The sequence below is a fragment of the Melozone crissalis genome, unplaced genomic scaffold (assembly GCF_028551555.1).
Source record: "Melozone crissalis strain CALT ecotype California unplaced genomic scaffold, PUWL_Pcris_2 ptg000016l_1, whole genome shotgun sequence".
Classification (NCBI taxonomy): Eukaryota; Metazoa; Chordata; class Aves; order Passeriformes; family Passerellidae; genus Melozone; species Melozone crissalis.
This window is the reverse complement of record NW_026535794.1, coordinates 38,160,981-38,187,443: the sequence shown is the minus strand read 5'-3', so window position 1 is coordinate 38,187,443 and position 26,463 is coordinate 38,160,981. Positions and strand designations below refer to the sequence as shown.

The window sequence follows — 26,463 nt, the reverse complement described above, 5'->3', positions numbered from 1 at the left end:
TGTTCATGTAAGTTCTGAAGTTAGGATGTTTTTTATCACTGGCATTTTCCTAAGTTATAATAAAATGCAAATATCCTAAGTGTTGCTTTACAACTTCAATTTGAAGGCAGTAAATTGTTCCTAGTGTGAATTGTCATACTGGTGAATTGTTTTTCTAAACTCAAGATTCATTGTGATTGACATAGGAAATAAGTATTAAACTGAAGGAATGCCATTATTACATAATGAATCTCACTTATATAAATACTAGTAACATTATTTTTGCCATTTTTGGTTGTAATAGATCTTGTCGTAGTTATATACCATTTTTGGTCAGGGTCTGGGAAGATTGAAATCAACCTAATTTGATGATGTTTACTTGGAATAATACTGTTACCAGGGATTTGAAGGATTAACTCTAAGCTGGATTTTTGTAAGTATAAATTCAGAATGATTAACGTGTTTGTTTTTGTCCTGTAAGTAAACCTAAAAATTGTGATATTCCTTTAAAACCACTAACTACCACTGCCTTTAGTGTGGGGAATACTTTTCAGATGCAACAATCACCATTAGATTTTGATTTTGATTCTACCACCCACTTCTGTGTCTTACTGTTCCTAGGGCCGTTTTTGCAGGTGGGGAGATGAATGTTTGAAGGGGTTTGGCTGTTTTTCTGTGTATGTTTTAGGGTTTTTTAAAAATTGTTTTATTTTAAAAAAAAGAGGAGGCATATGATAACCTCTGGAGCCTTTGTTGTTCACTGTAAGATTTATTCTCTGCTATTAGTTCCTGGTATGTGAAATGATGGTGCATAGGTTCATAGGCAAGAAGATAAGGAGGATTTCAAAAGGGACCCTAAAAAGTTATGCAGTGCTTTTTGTGTCATAAAGTGAGGAATACAAGGGAGCTACAATAAGATTGCAGTAAAGGTTTTACAGGAACACTTTTAAAACTAATGCAAGTACTAAATGCATAAAATCAGTAATCAAGCTGGGAGCAGCAAATGTGCTATGTTATCTACAAAGATAACACACAGTGCTCATTTTTCTTACTAGCTAATTTAACTACCAAGCTTTTATTGTTGCTTCTGCTCAGTCCTTCCATTATTAGCTGAAGTTGAGATTTCTCACAAAAGTTCATCCTTGGCAGTAATAATTTGCTGTAATATAAAATAAATTACTTAACATAAAAGATTTTACTGTTTGCAGTGCCAGTTGGCACTTTCTTATTCTCTGTTGAAACGAGCACAACACATTGTCTATTACAGCTGCACAGCTACCCTGTGACCACTCTGTGTTGCAAGTTTTAACATTACTGTTTCTGTATGTATTTTTCCCCCATAAATTATTCTTTGCAGAAGAATGTTAATTAGTAACTGATAGATATAAAAATTGCCAGGGACAGCCCATTAATTCCATTTACCTTAATGGCACTTAGATCATAGCTTGCAGTACAGCTATATTCAGACTGGATTATAAATGTAATTTTTTGCATCATTAACTGCCCTGATTAATCTTAGACAGCAAAAGCATAATTATAGAAACACAGGACTTACAATGTGCCAGTTTAAAGTTGCAGCTTTCTTCTTTTGTAGTTACATCAGTGTAAACAACATAGGTTTTGAAAACTTAGACTGAAACAGGTTTTCTTCGTTTCTTAATAATTAACTTTTGCCTTGTACTGCTCATTTCTGGTTTTACTTGGGGATTCTTAGGTTTTGTTTGTGGATTGTTGAGGATTTTTTAAAGTGCTTTTTGTAGCATGTTTTGCTTTTGACTAGTGCAATTACTGGATATTTGCATAGTAATTGACCACCATTAGTGAGGTGTTCATTCTGATCAAAGCGTATTAAGGAAAGCACATGTATTTTCTCTCTGGTTTCTGTGGAGGCCAGAAGGCGTCATTCTGATTTTCGCATTAAAGTCATCAGGCCAAACAAAAGTGCAAATTCAGATACTAATCTCAGACAGAAGCAGATTTGATGAGTGGCTGGTTTTGCAGACAGCAGCCAGGAAATAGCACATTCTACTTGAGTCCAGGTCTAATATTAACAGTTGGGAAACCTGACCAGCCTGGTATCATAAAAGTTTTTGCCACGTGGGTGTTTTCGACTTGTTTATCTTTGGATTTGATCAGCAAAAGGTGAGATTTGATGAGAGAAAGGCATGAACTGAGAGAGAGAAAATTTGCACTGGTAATGCCATTTCAGTAATCATAAATCTGAAAGGAAAACTAAAACCAGGTTCTTGAATTATGATAGTTCAGAAATGGTGTTTATAAACATGATGATTCTTAACAACATACTGGATTTTTCAGGGTCAGATGACACTGCTGCATGCTGAAAATGTGCTGTGTGTCTCCTCATGTGGAGTGTGAACTGAAGATTTTGTAAAGAGGGAAAGAAGAAAAAAACCTTTCCCATCATTTTTTTATTCAAATGGGTGATTGCATTTATGCCTTTTATAATAGCATATATTTTGTGTGTGTGGAAGGAAAAACAGACACTAGTCCATTTCAATATAACAACCAACATTTTGTTTTAATTCTGTTTTTGAGTCTCCTGCTTTTTGCTTCTTTCAAGCTGTAGGCACAGCCACTGCAGAGGCAATCTGCTATGCAAATTACAAGGAAATAACAAAAAGAAGGGTTTTCTCATTAGTGCCCAAAAAGACGGCAGCACTTTTAAGAAGAGACAGGAAAAGATGGAAGGTTGGAGCACTGTGGTTTGCAGCTGCTTCGGAAGTACTTTTTTAGTTATCCTACCCCATGGCAGAACTGTTTGTGCATACTGTTGTTCCTGAGAGCTGCTGGGGTAAAAATCAGACTGTCTTTTTAAACAAGAGCCAAAAGACACAAGGTGTGGTAAGGGTTGATCAAGAATGCTGCTCTGAGCTAGCAAGAAGGAGTTGGTGGAAGAGATGATGGCTTCAACTCTGCATTCAGTAGCAGACCTTCACAGTGACCTTGAAATATTACTTGCTCTCAGTTCCTACGTGTAAGATGAGGATAATATTTCCTGGCCTCTTAAGTGTGTCACAAAGATCCTGATCATTAATGATTAATCCTGGTCCTGGAATGTGTGCAGTGTGTATTAAGATCTAATCATAATTGTCAAAGCTGAGATCCAAGGTCAAGCCTTGGTTTGCACTTGTTCCATCAGAGTGTCAAGGTAAGCAGGAATAAGTCATGGGTTCATCTGTAATATTACATCAGTATAAAAACTTTACAGCAGCAGGAGGAATGATGTTTTCATTTGTGATGTTGTTTTTATAATCACAGATAATTAACTGAGTAGTAAACAGGACCAGGGACAGGGCTGAGAGCCCTGAAGACATCTAAGATGACAAGAGCAAACCCTGTGCGAATTTGCACTGCACTTTTTATTTCTTCATTTGTTTTCAGAGTTCAGAAAGTTGCTGCTATTTTATCCGGTCCTTCATACCTATTCTGTGTTTTAGATATCTCCAGGACAGAACTTTTACTATAAAAGTGGAGACAATGCACTTAAAATATCCATAGGCCTTAAACAATGCAAAAGTGAAACCTTCAAAATAATCAAAGCTGGACCGCTTGTGCATCCTGGAGTTTCTTCTCTGAAAAGACCTGCTAGCAGCACAGATGTCTTTAAGTACTTGACTTGCAGACAACAACTGCACAGTTCCCAGGCAATAAAATTGCCTGTTTTCACATCCACAGGTACTTTTGTGAGGTGCTCCAGACAGGGATGATCTTGAATCAATTATGCCTGTGCTGTCTCCTGCAAAGTCATAAGGCTGTGCATAAGGGCAAGTGGATTTGCCAAAAGTTCTAGTACAGCTCGGTTTTCATGTTAATTACCTGTCTGTAAATGATCTTTGTAAAGGGAAATACTCAGATGAGACTTCCTATTATGTGTAAGTTCATAATATACACCAAATCCTTTTCAGCCTCCCTAGTTCCAAAGATTCAATGGACACCACAGTTTCACTTAATGTGAAGTGAGGCTGTCCTGCTGGCAGGGGTCAGCTGAGGAGATGGAAGAACTATTCAGGGCTGCTTACCTGCAGTAGTTCACTGTCTAGCTGCTTCATCCATTCATGTTTGCCTAAATTCTGGCTCCCATTTGCATGTATTAGTTCATCTGGGATTGCAGCCTGGAGGGAGACAGAACATCCCTTCTTACTCGCTGGACTACAGCCCAGAGTCCTCACCTGGTCAATGAACCTCTGATTACCTTCTGTGTGCCAGGATCTGTATGCCACCAGTGCAGTCAAAGCTGATTCAGGCATCCAGTTCGAGTTTTTGATCTTTTGATAAAGATCAAAAATCAATATCAAAATCAATATGAAGCAACTTTAAACAATCAGATATTTCAAGAAAATGTGTGAACTAGTCCAAACCAATACACCCTGCCATGACAGTAAAGTGAATTTGTTCACCTTGTGATAGCATCCTTTCCCAAAATCAAAGTTACCAAAGTTGTGACAGAAGCCAAAAGTTCTTATTAACTCGACATTTTGGTATTTGTAGTTATATTAATACTTATTTTATGGTAGTAGAATCTTGCAAGGAGGGGAGATTACAACTTTAATCCTGTTTTAAAGTATCTTGAACTCATAGACAGGTATTTCTATATGCAGACATGTAAAAACAGATTTCTTTCCTTCCTTGGTTTCATTTAGTTCTGTTTTGATCTACAAAAAGCTCAGAACTTGGGGTCAGACTGGTACTTCCCTGGCAACACCTTTTTCTAAATTTTAATTTTGATATATTACTCAGATAAAACTTCAAAGATGAAATTGCATGGAAAAGTACACTGTTAATGTTTCATCTTTTTCCAAATTATATAAAAACATGCTGAGAATTATTTAATGCATCACATTTCAGAGATGAGTAGGAAGGGATTAAAGCACTTCAAGTAGTGAATGAGCCATAACTATTTTCTCCACAGCTGTTCAGTGCACTCAGGATTGCACTAATGACTTAGTCACTAAGACTGACAGGGGAGTTGGAATGAATCTCAGTGGTAATCTGTGGAGAATTACTGGAAAAGTACAGTCACAATGTGGATACCCAGTGAAGGTATAAGTGTGTTCTTTTTATCAAAATGGAAGGTAGTCCTGTTTTTTTACCATGAAGAAAATGAGACATTTCAACTGGTTGGGAGTTGGGTTATAATCTCCACTTATTGGAGTTGGAAATTACCTCCATTTATTTCTAAATTATTTTTTTAATATATTTTCCTGCTTTCTTCTTCCTAGAGAGCCTGAAGAGGAAATCGGGTAGATGTTAATTTTTCAGTTAGAAGTACTTTATTAAAATGCAAATCACCTTTGACCACTTATTTCCCCTTATCTTGGGATCTTTCTCAGCTTAGTACCAAATCCTAATGTTGTTTATGCATGCATAGTTACTAAGAGCTATGCTTGTTTACATTATTATGTAAGCTCTTAAACTATATCAAGAAATTGCAACTTTTTTTTTCCCATTTTCCAATTTCATATTCCTCTCTCTCTTATTGGAAGTGAATATCCTGAACACTCAGTCTTATCCTGGTTAAAAACTCAGGGAGGTTTTAGAGGTAATCATGTTATGGAGGGAGTAAGCAGGTTAATGACTTCTCCTGTGGTCCATAATCCATGATCTGAGCAAAGGTGAAGTATTATTTGCATGCAAGGAGTTATAATGCTCTTAAGTGATCTCTATTAGGGTTAGGAATATAGCCATGGACATAATTTACCCTCATATTTCACCATTACATGTTATAAGGGTGTTTTCAGCTGCATGTGCAAACTACAGCCATTCATATGTGAGAAGTGTGAGGAACATTATTCTTCTCTATTGAGTGCTGGTGATGCAATTAATTTAAATAAGATCATCTTGAATCTCCAGATGTGAGACACAATGATGAGAGTTGGTCACATGGTTTTATATCCTGGAATTATTACAAAAAGGAGAGTAGAACTTCCTTTCAAGAGAAGGGAATGGGGAAAAAAAAAGAAAACACACCAGAGGAACACTGGTAGTCAAATAATTATGCTAGCAAATATCTCAGCTTCCACTTGAAGTGAAGTATTTGTACCAGGTTCTGAAGATAGACAGACATCTATTAAAAGCCAAGAGAAAAATGCAGTAGTTTTCTAATTACTCCATTGTAAGGGGTTGTGAGAATTATGGTGGTTAAACAAGCAGAGCAGCTTTATAAAACTTTTCAATTGAAATGTTGAAGTGTTTTACACTGAAACAATTATAAAATGAGAATCTGGAAAGTATCATTCTGTACAACATTCAACTGCTATATTTTAGCCCATGCTTCCTAAAAATACTTGCTCACTGAAGTATTACCCACCAGAACCTGGGATAAAATTATTCTGTCCTCTTAATATTTTTTCATTTTATTATGTGATGTATGGATTAAATTATGTGTTGGGGTCCCTTTTAGTTTTTTATTTTCTGATTTTACAAGTATGGCTTAAGAATTGTAACTTATCCCGTTGTTAAATCTTAATAAAGTAAGATTTTGTGACGTGTGTTGAAATGCTCTAAAATTATAGATTTTATAGAGTATTTTAATGAAGTCTGAAGCATATAATGATTTTTTAAAGTTGATTATATACCTCTTTAAACATTCCAGTTATATAACAGAATAAAAATGGTAAATAAGAAGAATAGTTTAAATAGGCTAAAAAAGTGTAGCAGCATGAACAGGAACTTAGCATTGCAGGATTATTTTCTCAGTCCTTAAACACATACATATCCAGTCACTTCTCTGAAAAACATGTAGTGTTCAGAGACCACTTTGCACCCTGATACTTGTAAGCAATTCACTTGTAAGAGTGAATCAAGTGCCTCTCTGCCAGTTCTCAGGCAGATATCCTGCTTTTCTTGTTGTTGTGATTAGAAAGACTCGCTATTATTAATACCAGTTATAATACTTGGTACAGTTTTCTGAGGTGCATTCATAAATGAATGATGCTATTGGGAATTTGTTGTGCAACCCTCATTAGCCCTGCCAACCTTTTGTTCCTAACTCTTGAGCACAAACATTAAAATGCCCTTAACTTTTTAAAATTGATTCTTTTTCTCATGAACTTATTTTTGTTTTGTTCTTGGTGAGTCTCAGAAAACAAATGGTGTTTATGAACCTTGGGTTTTTATCTTTATTGGTATCTTTAGAGATATCTTTAGGGAGAGTGTAGCATTTATGTGTCTTTGTTTTAAGCAATTGTTTTGGGTTTAATCATATTTTTACCATCTGCCAGTGCTCACTTAAGTGAGCAGATAAAAGAAGCAATCCACCCTTTCTTTGCACACCACTTTGTTAATGCCTGCTAGAAATGGAATGAGTAATTCTCTCACTTTCAAGGTGATCTGTTTCGTGTTGGTCTGTTCTTATGCTGCAATTGTTGTATTGAGTGTTGTCAACTAGATAATTGAGCAGTATGATAAACACACCACATTTGGCTGCCTTTCATCTTCTCTTCTTTAGGAGAATCTTATAGGTCTGATAGAATTTTCCTTTGGATAAGCACTGGTAATCAATCATGGTTTCACAATTGAGGAGCTTATTATCCATAGTATTTTTGCTCTGTTTGTTGCATAAACCAGAAAGCATATTTGGAATGAGGTAGGACTAAAATAAGGGCTATCCCATTTTAGAAAATCAGTTGAAACAATTCTCTGAACAACTCCAGAGAGTTGTTCCCTGAGATGTTAGGCAAGTAGCTTAACACAAACATTTCCCAGAGAGCTCTGTGGATTGTAAGTCCAACTTGCAGTGGTAAAGCTGTGTTTAGTAGCTCACAGATGAATCTGCAAACAGGAACTTTGTGGGGAACATAGGAAAGGCAATATAATAGTAAGTACTCTCAGGTTCATTAGGTTGAGTAGCTGGAACTGGTCTACAATTTTTGTTCTTTATTTCTGAGAAAATACCGTCTATCTAAAAAAGAATTTTTCAAAGTAAGTTAATTATACTTGTGAACTACTCACATCCTAGGCCAGTGAAGACTGTAGGAGAGCCAATGAATAGGCTGATAATTCCCATTTGGGAGTGAGGTTTCAGCTTTATAGAGTCAATGAGGTTTAGGGTTATTCATTGAACCTCTTGGACAAAACACAACATTGAACAGTTGCTCATTAGGTGAATGTTGTCCATCTTCTAAGCAAACAAAGCCAAAACCTTCTGGGGAAAAGATGTGAGCATATTTCAGAAATATAAATTCACAAGGGTGTCAAATTAAGGCTTATAGGCATTTCATGTTTTTAAGGGCTTGATCTGCAACCTTAATGTTCTCTTAGTACTGTGTGTTTCTGTATTTAGCATACATACACAGATTTGTTCCAGTTTGACAATCCTTCACATGTTGTTTAGTGTGTTTGATTAGCATAATCACTGTGTGATTATTTCTCACTAGCCTTAGCATATGCAAATTTTTGTCTTTTGACTGACAACCATTATTAGACAATCAGAGTATAAGGATTTGCATAATCTCTCTGTGGTTACAGTATTTGTGTGCAATACCACTGTGAATGCAAATCCTTTTGCTCTGACTGGTTTCTCTGTATTCAAGCAGCTTGCCAGGAATACTGCTGCTGCTTCAGCATCTTATTTGCAAGTGGAAAAATCTACAAAAAAAATAAGGGAAGAAATACTAGAGTCACATCAGAAAGGTGACTAGACAACTGCTGCAATTAAATAGCTCAGCTAGGAAAAAAGAAAAAAAAAGAAAGAAACACAGGATTTCAACAAAAAAATAAAAATTTTACTTTGGGAATTCATTCTTAAGTACTATTTTAGTGATCTGTTGCATTTTTTGAGAACTGACAGCAATTTTGTTTTTAATAGATACCACTTTTTAAAAGATAAGTAATTATTTTGTAAATATTGCGCATCATTGTCATTGGTGCAGATATTTTACATGAATTATATTTAACAAGGATGAGCAATATTTCAGTTTACGTACATGGAAAGCATCAAGTTAGTTCTACCCTCTTTCATTGATAAAAACAGTAATGGTAGACACTAAGAAAAAATGGGTAGTGCTGAGTTCAACTCTGCATAATTATTCACCATAATTACTAGGGCAACATTGAATAAATTAGCTGCAAAAGGCTAAGCCATGCAAGATAGCGCATCTAGAATGTGTATTCTGTTTGATATTGTTTTAGTTGTACATGAGAGCAAACTACTGTTGAACATAATTTTTTTGTGTGTGTGTTTAATTATGCTTACTAAGCTTTTCCCACCATTCCTTTTGAATTGAGTTCTTTGGTTAGTTTATAAGATTCTTTTTCACAGATTAATGTGGTTTTGAAAAAAACAGCCGTGGAGTGCCAACCATAACAATGGGACTTATTTCTTATGGAAATGTAGAATGTCACATATACTTAGGATCAAATTGGTGAGCTGTTGCTGAGGTGTTCTGTTTCTGACATGGTCATCTGGATATTAAGAAGGTGTCAGGTAGATTGTAAGTTATAGGTCTGACACTTCTGGAAAGCATCATGTTCTGCAGAGAGATTTTCTTTTTTAATGTGCATGGTTAATAAATACTTTTATGAGTGTTGGGATTGCTGTGCAAACACAAAAATGAACAGCAATGTGTGACACACAGTACTTCATATTTTTCCAGGAAGTTTTATACCCATTGCACATGCTTTGTGCTGCTTGAAAATGCAAATGCAGCAGATGCCAGGTATTACCTGGAGAAGGAGTAGCTTCTACTCAACTGCCCAGTGCTCATAATGTGAGCAGTCTCTACAGCCAATATAAGTCTGAAAGTCCAAGAGTTCTCCAAAATGTCTAACTTTCTGCATAAGTAATAATAATACAATGTAGTGTATCTAATATAATATTGCTGCATCTCTACAAGTGGCCAGCATGATTGCAGAGGAAATGTCTGTGAATTCTTGATGCCACTGAGATCACAGAGGAGCTGCTCAGTTTTCAATTTGAAATAGTCAAATTATGCTGTGAGAAAATTTCTGGCTCTAGGAATCCTGAGCTATGAGACAGTGACTTTGCACCATTGAGGAGCATTCTTATGGCTTAACCTTTCTGTGTTTCTCTAAGTATGGCACAGTAATAATCAAGTAGGCAGTTTTATGTTTGAACTGGTTGGTGTTAAATCTGCATTTATCATGCAGTTTTAAAAATGGGTCAGGTTGAGCAATAAGTATGACGTGGAGGATGTGATATTTTGGGATTTTTGCTTGGTAATGGCAAAGATTGATATAGGATTTAAAATGTTTCTTATTCTCTTATTAGTTTCGCTGTTTGTTGGAACATAAGAGAGTGAATGAAAGGAACCCGTACTGAGTTATCCTTATTTCTTATCAATGTTACAGCCCTAACACAGTGCAATGTTACAATCAAAATAACATTAAAGGAATTATATTATGAGTAATTGTACATAATTATTACAATTAGATGTATATAATTACATATTTATGACTATGTTTCTTGCCATCGGTCTGGACTTCTACAAACACATGAATTAGTAAGTACAAAATGAGGCCAAATAAGCACAATATTAATATCAAATATGTTAGGATCTGGATTTTAAGAGGTTCTGGGAGGTGGTGGTACCTGTGTCACTAAATTCACTTAGCTGTTCAAGTAATGGAAATCAGTAATTTGGTGGATAATTTTTATTTTTTGATTACTTCTCAAATGTTCTAGAGCAATTTTTTCCTGTGAGCTTCAATGACCTGACATGTTTTTCTGCTCATTTAGTGTAAGACCATATCTGGTCTGAGTCAATCTTTTCCAGCTAATTTCTTTGGTCTTGAGGTAAAAATACTTTCTTACTTTTTTGATTGCTTTAGGCCTAACATATGCTCTGAACAAGCTCTAGGCATCCACATCATCTTATCCTTTGACCTGGATGGTTTCATTTATAGGCTTTAGTGAATTTCAATTTATTGCAAACCTTAAGCATCTGAAATGCTCATATCATGGCTTTTGGTTTTAATGCAAAATTAAAAAATAAGTCCCTTTGTTTTATATCCCCTTTAAGATTTGAGCCTTTGTGGATCAAGCTTACATGCTTTCCTTTGGTTCTTGCTTTGCTATGGTTTTTAACTTAGGCATATTCTTATGCCTCTGGGATAAGAAGTCACAGAAAAGAAACTAATAAAAATTATATATATTAAAAATTATTGAAATTCAGGAAGACACTGAAATTTGTTGAAATCTGTGTTTCAATTTCAGCTTCAGCATAAAACAATTCTTCACACACACACACAAAATCTCATGTGTGCATGTGAAAACACTTAGCAATTATTTGTGGAAAATATGTAAGATTTAATTTCAAAGGGATCAGATTTCTCTGTATGTAAAATATACCATCTCAGGTTCTGCATTACACAGATTTTACTGAAAATTTAATGAGATGAAGACTTGGCTACAGCCAGCCTTCAAGGATATCAGCTGTGGTGATTGTGGAAAAGTGTCCCAGATAGGATAACAAGGGATCTCCTGGGTCAACTTCTTGGTGATTTTGTGGTAGGTGCTTCCTCCAGAAAAGTTCATGCAACAGCCACTCCTTTCACCTTCAGTCCACAAAATAAAGAGCATTTCATGCTCTATAGTGAGCACAAGAACAAGGAATACAGATAATATCATAGGTCTGGCATGACTGAATTTAAAACAAGCAAAACTAAATTATAGTGATAGGGTCAAAGCTAAGAATATGCAGTAAGGGGACAATTTCTATCATGCCCTTGGTTTAAACCTGGATTTTTCTAAAGTATGGTAAGTTCCTGAAGATTTTGGGGAGTACATTATTTGATCAAAGAATGTGAATCATATCATCTTGCCACAAATTCTGTCTTGATTAATTAAAACACAGAGGATGTTATTGATGTGCATATATTGAAACTAAAAATTAATCAAATTAACTTATATATTTATCTTAATTTCTCAATCCAATAGTCATCCTGTTGTTTGCATTAAACCTTGAGCACTGTGCTATCCCTAGACTGACCACATGGAAAAGTGAGATACATAGAAAATGTCTGGTGCTGGAGAGTAGAAAGCCAAAAGGGGACAGACAAGTCAAACAGTGCAGTTCTCAGAGCAAACTCTCTTTGTGTTGTAATGTACAGTGCAAATATATTGTCAAGAGGAAGTAAAGGGACATGTTGCCAGCCTTGGTCTTCTGCACAGCTTTGACATCTGAATGATAATCTTTCATGTGAAGTGCAAACTTCTCTGTCCTTCACTTTAAATGAGAGTAAATTAAATTATTTTAGTCTAAGAAATATAATCCAGAATTGTAAAAGAGAACTAGTAATGAGTTAAAAGCAGATTTTATCAAAGTTTATCATGATAACCTTTATTTTGAAAGTGCATATCACTTACATAAGTTGAAATGAAATTTATATGTGTAATTAGTAATGTTCAGTAAGTCTCAAAGTGCATGGAGATGCTTTAAAGTATCTCATCACTTACTGGTTATCTCAGCTATATGATACTATTACCCTCTCTATATTTCCCTGCAATTCTTGCTCTCAATTTTCTGCAATCAGCAAGCTCTATTCCTCTGACTCTCAGCAGGTCTCCTCTCTGTCTTCCAGTATCTGTGAGATCTGAGTCCTTATCATGCTGCACCTAAGTATCCTGTTGGCTCTCCGATTTCCTGCGTAAAACTTGTAGAGGCTTATCTGATGCTTTTGGATGTTTATTTGGAATTTATGGATTGATAATGTTTCCCAAATTAAATCTTCAGGGAAAACGAATAATATTAAATATCCCTCAAGCATTCTGTCCCTAATTTATTAGAATCTGGTGCTAAGTTTTTAAGTCTAACTTAAAACTGTGCTTTGCAGTATCAAAGAACAATTCTCCCATCCTTGGAAGTGTTCAAGGCGAGGCTGGATGGGGCTTTGAGCAACATGGACTAGTGGAATGTGTCCCTGCCCATGGTAGGGGGTTGGAAATAGATGATCTATGAGGTGCTTTCTAACCCAAACAATTATATGAGTCTATGAACTGGCAGAGAACGGATTATTATTTTGAAGCAGTTTTTCTTAATTAATTTGGAAACTATCCAGAGTTCTTCTTCATTTAGAACCACAAATGCAAAGCATCATATTCCCAGTAATGCCATGTAGTTGTATACCTAGAATTCTACATCTTTAAAAACTCAAAGGGAAGGGTGCTGATGGGTTTCAGCATCAGCAGATAAACAAGAGAAAAATCTGTGGTCTTATTAGGAAAGAAACCACACATTTTTTCCATGAGACCAAATTAAAATTAAGTATAACATAAAGCAACTGTTTTGCACATTCATGACGGTTTTAATTCTAAAAAATATTTTGTCTCATTCTCAATATGAAAGCATCAGTTGCCTCAGAAATCCAACCTCATTTGGTGCTAGAATACTTACTCTGAAGATGGGTAAGTCCAGTTAAAAAAAAAAAAAAGTTACTTTTTTTATCTTCTGAACCATGGTAGTACCTTTTATTTAACCCATAAAGAACTTTGTTTGCTTTCTCAAGCTGTTGTGAGATAATGGGCGCTTGTGAGATAGTGGGAAAGATTAACAGGGTAACACTGAAGGCCATTATCTCACATTATCTGACAAGTGCCATAACTTGAGGAAGTGAACAAAGAAGCTCTCTAAAGAATCGCACAGCTGTGGCTAATGTGAAACCAAACAGTTTCACTGGATCAAAGAATGCACAATTTCTTGTTACCCTGAGCTGACTTATCCATGTATCTGAACTTCAGGTTTCCCTAATTACTTTAGACCTGTAGTGGCAAGAGGAACAGAATTTTTCCAAGCTTGAACAGCACAGAATTAGCATCAGTTAAGACCATGTCATGCTTTAGTGTTAAAAACAGCAAGATACAGGTCTATTGATTCTGCTAGTGTAAGAATTCACCTCTCTGTGGAGCAGTCAAAAAAAAGAAGAGCTGTTACAATTTATTTACTTTCCTATGTAGTGGTGTCATTTTTGGTGTTCATAATAGTGTTTTTGGATTGTGGGCTTTTTCTAGATTGTGTTACTCAGTAAAAGAGTGCTGCTAGAGCATGCCTTGATTACTGCAGAAAGTCTTACACAACTTGCTGTTGTCTTTCAGAGCTTGATATACTATGCCCTCAGTCATCAGTGTTATTTTGGGGTTAATGTTAAGTGGCATCCTTCGTTTCTAGGTGGGATTGGTGTTCTTTTATACTGGTCAGTATGCAAATGTATGCAGTGTTTCATATCAAATTGAAGATGCTCAAACAGAGAATTTTTTCCAGACCAGTCTGCAGCTCTATAAAGCTCTGCTGTCTTGTTTGGTTTGGTTGGAGGGTTTGTGTGTGTCTGTATGTTTATTTATTTTTTTTTTATCAATCTTATTTTCTTTTCAACAGGAATTAATTTAAAGACCAATTTCATATTTGACACTGAACAGCTGTCAGGTGATGCAAAAATTCTGTAGTGATCTGCTCTGGATTCACTGCAATACAGGCCATGACTGTCTACCATTACAGCTTTCATGAATAATTGATTACTCTAAGGACAAGCTCTGATTCTTTATTTATCAAATAACCCTTTGCCAACAGACTAGAAAACAGTGAATCATGGAGACATGGGCAGGGAGAAAGATGGAATCTTTTTCATTACATACACCGTGAATACTGATTATCAGAATTATTCAAAATATGTGATTTTTTTTAACAATTTAAATGTAAAAAATATCAGTGGCTTAACCAAGTTGCTGCAAAGCTATTTCCAGATTTTTAAAGTGTCTGTCAAATGTTTTTTGTGAAAAAGAAATAAGAAGCATTTTGTTCAATGAATTTGGGGATGGTGATTTCAATCCTCCAAGTAAAAAAGTATACCTCAAGTAGTTTTTGTGAAGTTCTCTGCAAAATAGCATACATTTTTTTTAATAAGGAACCTGGCTTGCAGACACTATCAGATCAGTGTTCTGGTGGAAGTTAGCTCAGAATAATCCTTTTCATAAAGGTCTAAATTCATCCTTAAAGCCGAGTCTATGCAAAATAGTTTCCTCCAAATGACTGAAAATAACATTTGGAGGATTTTTATCTTTTGTAAATTGTGTAGATATTGTTTCAAGGAAGAGATTTATTTATTGGTTCACAGGATATTATTATTATTTCATAATACTGAGGTATTGTGTGCTATTCTGAAATTATATGTACATAATATTATTTCAATTTTCATTAATTTTTTTCTTAGTAATTTTATTTAAAATGTTCTTCTTTTGCTTATTGAGCTAGCTTTTCTCTGATGTAAAAATCACAAATTGATGTTTGGGTAGGAAAACCTGTTCAGCATTTACAGCTCATACCTTTCTTCAGTAAAGGGAAATATAAAATTGAGCTAAATATACGTACTCCAAGAAAGTCAATGACATTTTCTTTTCCTTCTGCATAACCTCTTTCTATAACTACATGAAAAATAAATACTCATGTTTAAAGAAAAGTAGTAGTTTTCTGTTAGGTCATAGTATGGAATGATGCAGAATCTGTTTTGAGATTTTAGATAACATAGCACACAGTGGAACAGCAAAAGCTTTTTATTTTTCTTCTTCTCTCTTCACAGATGGACCCAATTCAAAAAGCTGTAATAAATCATACATTTGGAGTTCCTCTTCCTCATCGAAGAAAGCAAATCATATCATGCAACATTTGCCAGCTGAGATTCAATTCTGATGTAAGTTGATCATTTTGTATCAGATGAGAAATATGTACTTATCTACTAGGATGTGCCATAATTTTCAGAAATTGAGCCTAAATGAAACGTTATGATTTCAGTTTGTCGCTCAGCAGATGAAAAGGCTGTAGGCTGTTTCAAATAAACACAATGGCTTGGTAGTGTTTATACACCCAGCCAGATTTTCCCTGACAATATATCCCTGTAAGCTCATCAACTTCAGTTGTGCTGCACTGAGAGTAAACAGGAAAAATTGACTGATCCATTACTGCTAATAACGCTGGTATATTTGCTGGATCCTAATTCTTCTACCAGTCCTGGTTATGTGTCCCTTCAGTTGGCTCCTACCCTGCATCCTGTCACTTCTCCAGCAACAAAGCAGAACAAGCTGAACTGGAGATGCTCTCTAATACACCAAGGAAGCAAACCTGTCTCCCACAATTATCCAAGGGAGCTGTGCTGTGGTGCTCCTTGCCAACTAATACCTCTTGTGTCACAGAAAAGCCTCTTAGGTTTTAGCTCTTCTATTTCCTTCTCAGAATCACTGTGTATGCAGACCAAACCTGACATAGTAAAGTGATTTTTTTCTGCTATTCTAGGCTCTTCAGGAAGTTTCTTCACATGGGCATTGATAGTGGGAACTGATCTTCCCCTGTCTTTAGTTCACTACGTCATTTAAATATGGAAGTTACTTCTGCCAGTATAAAAATGTTTTGACTTAGAGTGAGGTCAAACCCAAAAGTGTCCACAAGGTTCTTTTCTAATTCTAGTCATAGGAAGAAGTGAAATACTTCTTGTACTCCTGCCTCTTACAAGGCAGCTATTTATATACAGTTTGTACTATTTTTAGTTTATTGATTATTTATCAAAACCATGAGCTTGTCAAAAACTTAAATTGAACCTTGAAGCCTAATTTTAGGGATTTCCCATCTGGGAGTGAAAATATTGGATTTCTTTTCATTCCTCTCAGCTTTTTATCCCTCAGAAATAATTTCAAAAATAACTCAGTCACAATTTCTGGACCAGACAGCATCACATATTTAATTTTACTGATGACTCCAGGTTATTTGGCTCATTTACTGAATGGACACCTTCTCTTATAACACTGATATAATTCTCAAAGAGTGATGCAAGGAAGGGCAATACACTCTCTGGAACTGTCATGTCCATCACAAATATAAATAGAAGAGTCAAATTAGGCTCTTCCATTTAGAAACCAGATGCCAAAATTAGAACTGTGGATACTGAGTCATTAATGAGGAGGGGATGATGGTGACTTCTGAGCCACAGTGGATCTTACCAACCAAGCAGCCCAATTTATCACTCAAAATTCTCAGCTTTTTCAGCTTTGTCTCAGGTAAAAGCATGTCACACTGAACCAGACACAGTATATAGCTGAAAGAGAGATCAAATACTTGTGTTACACATCAGAGTGAAACACCTCCTTTCAAAGAGGATATACCATTTGTTTGTCTTCAAAAAGGTCTAGACAAAAGATAAGACGAACATATTGATAAAGTAACTCAGTCCATTAGCAGTTACACGAATTGGATTGATATGTGGAGTGAAAAATTTTTCAGCTGAGAAGATCTAGGCATTTTCCAGAATAAAATGTTTGAAGTAAAAGTCCTTCTACACAGAGAGAAGCAAAAGCATCAGTGGACACTGATACTTTTTACTCAGAGGATTACTCTGCTCCCATACTGCTCCTTTTCTGCTGCTTTTAGAAAGGTTTCTGAAGAACAGAGAGGGAGGAAGCAGAGGCCATTTTCAGAGCCATCTACAGTGTCCAAAAAACTGATTTCAGAAGGCATGTGTTAATTTAAGCTGTTCACAGAAAACTCTTGGAAGACTAGCTGATATCTATCTGTCCCTTCACACCTTCAGTGTTGGCTATTGAACTCAAATGGCCAACACTGTTCAGAAGGTTTTTTTAATGCCCCCCTCTGTCTAATAGATCAATATTATCTCTACAGAATGGGGTGACCTTCTTGATGAGTATGTTTCATTTTCCACTTTTAGTATTTGCCTAAGTTTTAAAGCTACCAGAGTGTTGATTGATTGAGAGATTACGATCCAAAATCCGCCCATTGATTAACCTGGAATGATATCTCTCCCTCTTCTCACTACCACACAGAGGCAATTTGTGGATATTTTTATGATGGTGTCTCCTCATTCCAGTGCTTATAGTTATTACTGCTGAAAATCACAAAGTGCTCTGCTGAGGTGTTCAAGAAATAATTTGTATTCAGAGTTCCACTGCAGTTTAGGAATGTTTTTCTGCAAAATGAGGGGAATAGGTAGAGCTATTTCCTCCATTGCTAAGGTAATTTTGAAATTTCCACCTGTGTTTGAAGCAAAAAATGTGGTAAACTAAAGATTTAATATTTCGATTCAATGGAAAAAATGCTTTGAAGAAAAAGAGCTGTTAGCTATCAATTTTTGATAACTCTACTATGAATGGCAAGCACACACATTGTAATTCTTTCTCCTATTATCATGAAAAAGTTTTCATTTACTCAATATTCCTACCTTTCATTTTCATCATATTTTGTTGAACACAGTTTAAATCCATAACAGCAATAAATAACTTTTCTGTCTAGGAATCTAGGCTTTGTGTCTATTCTACCAATATGTCTCTATTTTTAGATGCGGGAGATAGGTTTTATCAGAGACTAATGAATAGAAATTCCATTTTCCTGCTACACAACAATATTATGAGAATGTTTACAATAACACTGGTCTGTGGGACTTTTTTGCATAGAATACACAATTTTCTCCCTTTAGATAGAGCAGCAGAGCTTTTTTTCCTGGTTACATGGTATAAAAATCACATTTAAAAAAGATGAGAAAAGGCGGTACAATAGTCTAAAATAATTTACCTTCTTTGTGAAGGAGTTATCTATAAATCTTCATGACAGCTGTGTGTTCATATGGGTTTTTTTTTAAATAAATCTCATACAAGGAAAGGGAGAAATGTGCAAATAACCAAAGCCTCTCCATGCTGAGCAAAAACATTAGAACAGCAAAGGTAGGTTTTGTGGAGTCCATTTTTTTTTCCAGAGAAATCTAGATATATCATTTACACTCATATTGTGCATTCAAACTAGGGTGAAACATGTAAATATATGCTTAGCTGCAAGGGCCCGATGTTGCCACTTGCATCTTGGCAGCTGCTGAGAGCTATTGCACCAGTAAATGCTTGCTTGTAGCAAACATTACATCTTTAAGATCTAAAAGTATCTGTAAAATGTGGTCCAGACAACTTCAGTACGATATTTCAGATGCCTATATGTAGCTGTAGGAGTAATTTTCTGCTTATGGCCTGGAAAAAGAAAAAAAAAAACACTTACTGAATTTTTCTGCCTTGACTATGTGATCTTCTTTTGCCCATGAGATTATTTGATGAAGTTATATAGTTATCAGTATCTGACAACAAGGTCAATTTTTTGCAAAGGGATTACCTTTTTCTTCCCTCTTATTTAACAAGATGGCTGAGTGATGACCCAGTTTGCCTTTATGGAAAGGTTGGGCAGCATTCTGATCTGTTCACAGGACTTGAATTCCATTGTGATACACTTTAGAAATATTTCCAATTATATGAGCCAGAAATTATTGTTTGATTTAATAGCAACAGTAGTAATATTTCCCTGCAAATCAGGGATGCTCATTAGTGCTTATTTGTTGTTTTTTACCTTATTTTTCTCCATCTCTATGAAACAAAGGTATCACCAAATTAACATAGTGTTCCACTGTATGAATTTATCTGGATTCAAAAGATAAAACATTAAAAGATAAAACAACTTCCATTAAAAAAATCAGTGAAGGATTTTTTTGAGGCTAAGGATGCAATATAACTCTGCAGTATTTTATTATGGTTCTAACTTTTGTTGGGAAAGAAGCAGGACCAGAGGACTAATGTCCTATTTAGGCTATGTTTGATATCTAGAACAAAAGATTAATGTATCAACTTGTAAGGGCCTAGGGTATAATAAGGTGATAATAAACAGTCAACATGAATTTGTCAAGAACAAATCATGTCAAATGAATCTAATTTTTTCCTTTGACAGGGTAATTGGCCAAATGGATAATAGGGAATAAATAGATGTGACATATTTTGGCTGTAACAAGGGTTTATACACTCCTGTGTGACAGTCCTGTAAAGTAAGTAGGGGAATACAGTCCAGGTGAAATTATTAAATGTTGGTTGCACAACAGAATGAAGAGCTGCAGTGAGAGTAGCTCCTGATGGTTTCCTGTCAAAACAAAAGGTCACAACAAGTCAGGATCTGAAAGAGTCTCTTCCATGCTTACTGCTACTCTAATTTTTCGTTAGCAACGTGCCTGACAGGACAGTGTACACATGCCAGTTTTGTGGATGACATCTAGATGAAGGGTGGCAGGCTCTTGATGGATGGTGGTAAATCCCAGATCTCAGTCCAAAATTATCTCCAGTTGGAAAAAAAGTCTGGAATTCTGACAAGTGCAGTAAATAAAAGCATTAACTATTGTGCTTAGACTGGAAAAAGTAAATGCACAAGTACTAAAATGAGTAAATGTCAGGTTTAATGGGGTTATGAATCATAATCCAAATATGATGGCTAATGCAGAAAAAAAAATAAAAGAAAAACTCACCCAACTAATCCTATGATAATTTTTCCCCCCAAATATGAGATTTATCAGTAAGTAAGTACTCCAGAGCAAATATTCAAGAGCAGCCCTACAAGAAGGACTGGTGGGGACCTGTAGATGGGAGGCTACACATGGGAGGTTATCACACAACAATATGCACCTGCAGCCCAGAAAGCAAACAGGTCTTGGTCTGCATCCAAAGCGGTGTGGGCACAGGTCAGAGGAGGGAATTGTCCTCTGCTCCACTCTTGTGAGACCCCACCTTGACCACTGCATCAGCTCTGGGATCCTCAGCACAGGAAAGACAATGACCTGTTGGAGCATGTCTAGAGAAGGGACACCAAGATGTTTAGTGGGCCTGAACACCTCTCCTGTGAGGAAAAGCTGAGAGAGCTGGAGTTGTTCAGCCTGGAGAAGGAAATGCTGTGGCCTTTCAGAAATTAGAGGAAAGATGGGAACAAACTTTTGGACAAGAGGTAATGCGTTAAAACTGAAGGAGGGTCAATTGGATCAGACATAAGAAATAAGTTTATTAAAATGGGGGTTATTCCATAACACTGGAATGGGTTTCCCAAAGAAGTGAATGCCCTATCCCTGGAAATATCCAAGGTCAGGTTGAACTGACCTCTGTGCAGCCTGATCTAGTTCAAGATATCCCTGCTTCTTGCAGAGGTGCTAAACTAGTTGACCTTTAAAAGGTCACTTTCAACTCAAATTATTTTACAATTCTATGAGTCGAAATTGGCAATGCCTCAGGTGAAGAATTATTTATAACAGTGGTCATCACACTCCAATGAAAGCATAATTAGTTGGAGAATTTAGAACACATCCACTAATATGACAAGACATGAAAAAAATTCACTCAGCTAGGGAGAGTGGAAAGAACTGCATAGATGTACAGCAAAAAAGGCCAGGGAAATATAATTGGCAAAGGGAGTTAAAAGAGTTTAGTGACTAATTGATCTTTGTGTTCCTTGGTTTTGATAGATAAATAAATTTGACTAATTCTTCAGATTAATTTTATTCAAGAGATTTTTTGTTGGATTGCTTTGTGAAACAATTTAAACTGTAATGGTAGTGAAGTTCTGCAAGGACATGTACAGACAGTTGAGGGGTGCCTGTTGGCAGAGAGTATTCATAAATTAGGCACCTGCTTCTGAGGCTGGACAAGAGATGGTGAATGTAATCCCACTCCTGAGATTATATGACATCTTGCTTGACTAATTTACAAATCTATCTCTGTAGTTTGGGAGATATAATAGGGATTTCTTCATCCATACCCAATGACAGTCACACTTGGCCTGTGGTCTCTGTTTTACAAAGAGAGGGGAACTTTAAAGTATTGGTCCATTAAGAACCAGGAAAGCCTGGTACAGTTAAATACTAGAAGTTATTTAGCATTTCACACTTCTGATCTGAAATCTGTTGTTGGTGAATTTGCTTAAATGGTATTTGAAGCAATCAGTGCTATTTGCTTCAATCACTGTTCTGTTTGTGGCTATAACCACAGGGTCTTATTCTTTGCATGTTTGGTTGTACATGCAAATGTACAACAGTTATGGGTTAGATTCAGATTTACAATTAAGCTAGAGATTACAATCCTGGTTTGGTATAAACCAAATAATTTCTGCATGAATTGTAGTGCTCAGCTTTTTTAAACAGTCACTTTTGGCAGCCATTATTAGACATCAAGCACATTGATTGATTGATTGATAATCTTGGGGCATTTTTTTTTTTTTCTTTCCAAAACTAATGTGCCTGTGTTATATGAATTCATCAGCCTGGTTCTTTAAGGAAGATTCTTTTGTGTTAATATTTACAGATGCTCAGGATCCCCTTAAAATCAGTATTACTGTATGAAGGTATATTGATTGCAGCAGTTGTACCTGAACAAACACAAAACTCCATCCAGATGAAACTTATTCATATACATATATATATGTATGAAATTTATATATTTCTGTAACTGTCTCTCTATATATGCTATTTCTTTCTAATAATGCACCATCTTTCCTGTATTATGAAGTTAAAGTAAGGAGGAACAAATACTGATTCCAGTTACAGATTTGCACATGATATTTATTTGAGATCAGAATAGGAGTCAGAATGGAGATACACTCAAAGTGGATATTTTTCCAGAGGTATTGGTCTGTGGTAGTCACTGTAAAAAGTAGCAAGTAATCACAGAAAATTATTAGTCTGGAGATTTCTATGGGATATCTGGCATTTGCATCAATACTATATAGAAACCATAAAGAATTGCTAACAAAGTATTTAATTACTTGGTTTTTTGGCATTCTAATATTCTAGTCAAATAGCAGTGAATTTTCTGCATTTCAATTGCTTACATGAACAATTTTGCAAGCAATCTGGTATATCCTCTGCCTAGTATGATGTTCAGTGGAGTCTGTTTTTATTGGCTTAGCCTGCATATTTTAGAAGAATTGCATCCTCTTTCCTAGACTACGGTTTTAAAGATGGTAATATGAACTGCAGTCAGATCCTGTGCAACTCTGGTCTTTCCCATACTAGAGCATTCAAACTTTTAATTATTTTTATTTTCCTTTTTTTAGTACTCATTTTGAAACAAAATCATCCTTATTTGCTTATATATAACCTTTTTCTTGTATGGAATAAGTAACTTAATTTCTAGATTATGAAAGCCAGAATAATCTGAATTTAAGAGTAGCAATAAATTTTCACATAACCTCCAGTTTCTTAAATCCTTCTAAAATGCTTAAGTAGAAAGTATAAATAATTTCCTTTTGTTGTATAAAGTACCTTTCCCATAATTTTCAGTTTCTATACAGTAATTTTATATATCTGTACAACATAGAAGCAGAAATTATTCATGTCTGACAGAGAAACCTTGTTTCGCTTTGAAGTACTTTTGATGTTTGAACTCCAGGATACTTTTGGAGTACTTTTGGTGTTGAACTGAGTCCCCTGACTGATATAAAGTAGTGACTATTTCTTTGTCTCTTAAGCACTGGCAGCAATCTAAATATTCTGCATGACCCTCAGTAACGGCTGTGAGTGGTCTGTGTATGGTCTGCAAGCTGTGTAGTTTGCTAGACAAACTCACTACACAAACTCTTGATAACCCTTGTCCTTATCTCCTCTCCTTTAATGAAAGTAACCTATTTTGTCTAGAAAATCTGTACTGTCCTAGAACATGGAGCAGCCTGGGGCTGTCAGGCCCATAGGGACATTGCCTCAGGTCAAGAAGGCAGTAGTATAGAAGAAGGTTTTAAGTGACTGAACTTTAAGAAAGAACATTCTTAATGTCAGCTGTTTTCCTAGGCGGTTGCTGGTGGGGACACATGGAGTGCCTTGGTGTCCACTGCATTCATGTTACAAGAATTGCACTTTCAAAATTCACTCTCTAGCCACTTTCAGCAGCAGTAGTAGAAGGGGGAGTGGATTAATGAAACTCTGAAACAGGCTCCCAAGGGAAGCAGTTGGGTCACCATCCTTTAAGGTAAAAATGGGTAGAAGTTGTACTTAGGGACTTGGCAATGCTGTTGTAACAGTTGGACTTGACAATCTCAAAGTTATTTTCTAATCTAAACTATTCTATATATCCAGGAGAAAGTAAAGTCTAATGCTTTCAGCTACCTGGTCCCTGAAAAAGAAGGGTTGAGGAGAAATGTCTATGTCAGCTGAATATCAGAGTCACTATAGAAAGAGATTAAAACATTCAGCTGATCATCAGGTGTTGCTGTGTAGGATTTAGTTCATGTAAAACTCAAACTTTTTTTATTTTCATTTGGCAGCTCTTGCTTCCTACCTCTGTTCATTCTATTAGGTTATTTCATTTTCAAAGCTCTCACTTATTTTGATAAAACAAGTCAATTGTGTAGAAAGTTTGACATCTCTTTTAAATTACTAGAGTTTGCCAGAAATGATATGTGAATAGGCAATTGCTCTCTCTGATAGCGCTGTTTATAAATTGCAAAAGATTAATGGCTGGTATTCTGACTGTGGAATATGAAGACAAATTAGTTGAAAAGGTTTTTGCTTATGGCACTGAAGAGAACAGTTGCAGTATTTGCCCTTTTGGGGCCAACTTTTAACTTTAGGTGGGCGTGGATCTCAGAACTGCTAAGAGCTGAAGGAAAGGCAGAGGTGATAGCAGTTAATAAGACAGAAAGTCTGAAATAAAAGCAACCTCCTTCCACATCTGTGTGTGTTATTGTCAGAAATTTCCTTTTTCTCAGCAATGATTAAATTAATATGTAAGAAAGTATCAGAAAACATTGTACTGGGAGGCAGCATGCAAGCCTAAATGGTCTCCTAGGTCCTAGATCTTCCAAAATCTGCTTTCAGTGGATTATCTGTTACTCACTGAGATGTCTTCCAGGCAAATTACAAATGTGTTTCCAGTTGTTTTAATGGATTTGGTCCTGTAACTACATTCTTTGAGTTACAACAGAGTCAGAAAGACTTTTTGCCTAGAGGAGGATGGAGGAATATATGAATGAAATTAAAATGCTATGGTTGGGCAGGTAGAGGCTAACCAGAGCTGCTTTAAAGTTTTGGGCTGGAATTGGGAAAGAAGGCAGTGTTTAGTATTGTACATTGAAAACTGTACATTGAAAAATACCATTTTATACATGAGGGAATTAGTATAGACAGGGGAAAAGATAGTATAAAAGAGGGGGAAGGAAGTCTCTCTTCTGGTTCTGTATTGTGACATTCATGGAAAAATCTGCCTGTTTAAGCTGCAAAGAGAGAAATCTCTTCACTTTTTGCCCTACACTTAGATGTGTTTGAGGCAGTTTTTTTCTGTCAACTTCTTCTGTTAACATGAAAAGTCAGTCAACTCTAACAAGAAATTGAAATTTAAGAATAATTGTGCTGGGGAGTTTTTACTGAAACCACTTTCCATAAGCAAGTCCTCACTTCAAAGGAAAGAAAAATTTTAAACTCTTTGTTGTGAGATCTTCATCTATCTTTTTTTTTTTAGTCTGTTTTAAGTTCTTACTTTCACATTTATTTTTAAAAATAAGAATTCATATAGCAGGGAGTCTGAGATTCTGGGATATTAATAGTAGGTGCAGATAACATATTTCACTGTAAAAGTGGCAAAACATTTTCTCTTCCAGTTAGCAAGCAGCGACTCTTGGTTCACTTTCTCAGGCACAAATACGGAGATAAAAAACCCCCAAAGACAAACAGACAAGAGTATATCCCAGTCTGGGATACAGAAAAAGTGAAGAAAATGTGCAGTAAATTGCATTTTTCATCAATTTCCCACCCCATCCGCCCACCCCCAAAAATTTCTTCTAAAAATGCATTAAGAGTAAAGTAGTGTTTTAGTAGTGCTTATACTTGGCTTTGGTTGATAATACTCTCTTTCAACACCCATAAAATCTTTCCAAGTAATGTTACACAGACCCTGGACACCTTTTTTATTTTCTCTTTTTGGTCTGTAAATTTGCACTCCCATAGGTACCTGTAATATATTCTTCTCCACTGTGTCTGTGCAGCCTCTTCTTGGAGCAAATATAATGTTTCCTTTTGAAAGAGTTGCTATTAAACACAACTGCCCCGATGTAAACAAATTCCACTTCAGAACCTCCAAGCCTGGCTTTTTCAGCTCTCAAGTTCTTTTATCACTCCTCTCATGTCTTTTGCAGTCTCTGGAGATTTTGCTGTTCTGTACTTACTTACATCACAGCTAGCAGCTGGAAACCTTATCCTCTGAAGGAATGGAATTTCAACCCAATACCTCCTTTTAAAAGCTTTATATTGGAAGAAAAAACCACACATTTGAACTATACTTTTGAGGGCATATTGCCCACACCTGTGCATTTTTTTTTTTTAGCTCAATTGAAACTGAAGTCTTTAAAGGTTTTAAATGGTTAAAAGGGGCTGACTTCTTTTCAGCAAAGAATTCAATATGGCACTTACACCTCACTCCCCCACAGACTTTAAAATCTAAATTATGAATTCAAATCATGTATTTAAACTGAGGTAATGGTCTACTGGTAGACCATACAGGTACTTTCATATATATATAATTTTTTGATGAGGTGACCTCAAAGTATGATTTTAAAAATAGATTTAGTTCTGTTTTGTATTTAGATAGGTCTCATTGTGTTGTGGTGGGATAACTTTAGATACAAATGCATAGCAAATGTACTGAATTCATTTATGTTAGCAATTTTTAGATGGGTTTAAATGTTT

At 35.8% G+C, this 26,463-nt stretch overlaps 1 protein-coding gene across 1 annotated transcript in view; it reads left to right on the top strand.

Annotated features, from left to right (window-relative positions):
• Positions 1 to 26,463, top strand: part of ZNF385D (zinc finger protein 385D) — a 412,256-nt gene that overhangs the window by 302,674 nt on the left and 83,119 nt on the right. Inside the window, 1 exon segment of the mRNA XM_054273561.1 lies at positions 15,529 to 15,639. Coding sequence (XP_054129536.1) covers positions 15,529 to 15,639 — 111 coding nt within the window.